Here is a 2,025-nt window from a genome sequence, read left to right as displayed (position 1 = left end):
GAGCCCAGAGGTTAGTCTCAGGGGATGAGGCTATGGAAAGGAAAAAGGGTAGGTTTTTAAGAAGCCAAACATAAAGGAGATTGGTTCGTATAGGAGAAATCCAGGTCTTTGAGCTAGTGAAATCTGTGCTAATCACCCAGGCTCGGTGGAAGTGCTGAGCTACTGCTGTGCTGTTTGTGTTTTTCCAGTAGGTGGTCTTTGCTGTCCATGTGAAGCATCAGCCTGGGGTGCTGGTGTCTTCAGGGTTATGGTGCTTGGTGCCCTTGCTGCATATGTGAGGTGGGCACCTATTTTAGAAAGATTGCACTGATGTTGTCTTTTAAAATTATGTTTGCAATGCAAGCCAGGCAACCACACATCACATTTATTAGGTACTTATCATGTGCCAGGCTTTGTGCTAGATGTTTCCTGTGTCACCACCTTACGTGCAATGCCAAGTGCGTGTCCTCCTGAGGTGGACAGGAGTCCCTCCTTTGATAAGTGCCCTCTGTTGCTGCAGGTGCCACAAGTTACCTTGATGGAAGATGTCACACACTGGCATTGAGCCACAGCCACATACTTGGATGGTCCAGAGCTGCTCACCTATAAACGCTCTTGATGCTGGATTATAAAAAGCATTTAATGAAAAGAAAATGGTGTCAAACACATTTTATTTTGTTAAAGGATAACTTGGGAAGCAAGAATCCTTCACTGTCCCATCACCTCTCAAACTCTCAAGTTGCTCACCCCATGCCTTGCCATCTTGGTGACCCTCCAAGGACGATACTCAAGGTCATTACACCAGGTGGTGCTGTAGCTCTGCTGGGGACCCACAGCACTTCTACCAGGGATCCTACTCTGCCCAACCTATAAGTAATTCCTTCATATTCTGGGCCAATTTCTCTCTATCTTATCTTTTGGGGCTTTTGTTTTTTCTCATTCTTTTTTTTCCCTTTCTCCTCCTTGATACTGCTGGGTCTCCTGCTCCTCTCTTTCTGTGGTCTCCGTTCCACCCCTGACTTTTTGTGTCTTCTAACATATAACCTTTCTTTTTTAACTGCATGACAATCGATATCCTCAGCACCTAGTTCAATGCTTGGCTACATAGTCAGAATTCAGCAAACACTGGTTAAAATGAACTGATGTTTTTTTGTCAAATTGCTTCTTTTTTATTTTTTGTGGGAGGAACCGTCAGTTCCTTTTGTTCAACCAAGTCTACCTCTCCTAGAAAGTGGTTCCACACTCCTCTCTGTTCCATGCCCCCTCCCAACACCATCCTACTGATGAAATTCTGCTGTATTTGAAAATGCCTAGAACAGAAATCAGCCTGTAGGAGGAGACTCAGTAAATGTCAGTTCTCTATTCCTCTGAAAGCAATTGCGGTATCTCTGGATAAAACAAGCCTTACCCTCAATCTCTCCCTCTTGCTCACCCTTCGTATCCTATTCCTTACCAGGTATTTCTGTTTTGCTTTTTAAATGGCTCTTGCCATTTATTCTCAACCTGGCACTGCCACCATCCGCATCCCGGCCACGCTTTGCCAGGACTATGGCAGTAGCATCCTCACTGATTTGATTTCTCCATATGATTCTTGTAGACCTCACCCCCAGTCTGAAAAGGTAACTGAAACGATCTTTCTGAAAGGCAAATCTGATTCTGTCAAAGCCCCCCCGAACCACTCACTGTAGGTATCACCAGGTCTGTCACCGCCCATCCCTCGTTTCCTCTCTGTCCTTCGTTCTTTAGTTGACCCCCGCCTACTTCCAGAATAAGCCACAAACCACACTCCTGCCACAAGGGAATTCGGCATGTGCTGCTTCTGCTGCCTTGAGAGTTCTCATCGCTCCACCACACACTCTCACTCTCTGCTCACATCCCTTCCTTGGGGCAGCCTTTCTGGGGCAGGGGCCATCTCCCGCCTCTCCTGCCTCCTGCCACCCAGACCCCTCACTGCTTATGGTCAACCAGTTATGATTCTACATTGATATGGATGGTTGACCTTCTCCTCCTCAGTGCCCTGGTAGAAGCACTAGGTCTGCTTTTATT

At 46.6% G+C, this 2,025-nt stretch overlaps 1 protein-coding gene across 1 annotated transcript in view; it reads left to right on the top strand.

The window, feature by feature from the left end:
* Nucleotides 1–1,457: 1,457 nt before the first annotated feature.
* DNER (delta/notch-like EGF repeat containing) overlaps nucleotides 1,458–2,025 on the top strand; it is a 69,584-nt gene continuing 69,016 nt past the window's right edge. The window contains exon 1 of the mRNA XM_008576250.1: nucleotides 1,458–1,598. Within this exon, the coding sequence (XP_008574472.1) occupies nucleotides 1,458–1,598 (141 nt within the window). The remainder of the gene's footprint in view (nucleotides 1,599–2,025) is intronic.

Source organism: Galeopterus variegatus, unplaced genomic scaffold, assembly GCF_000696425.1.
Source record: "Galeopterus variegatus unplaced genomic scaffold, G_variegatus-3.0.2 Scaffold1316, whole genome shotgun sequence".
In the NCBI taxonomy this organism is placed as follows: Eukaryota; Metazoa; Chordata; class Mammalia; order Dermoptera; family Cynocephalidae; genus Galeopterus; species Galeopterus variegatus.
Note: the sequence above shows the minus strand (reverse complement) of the source record. Positions and strands in the feature narration are given on the sequence as shown.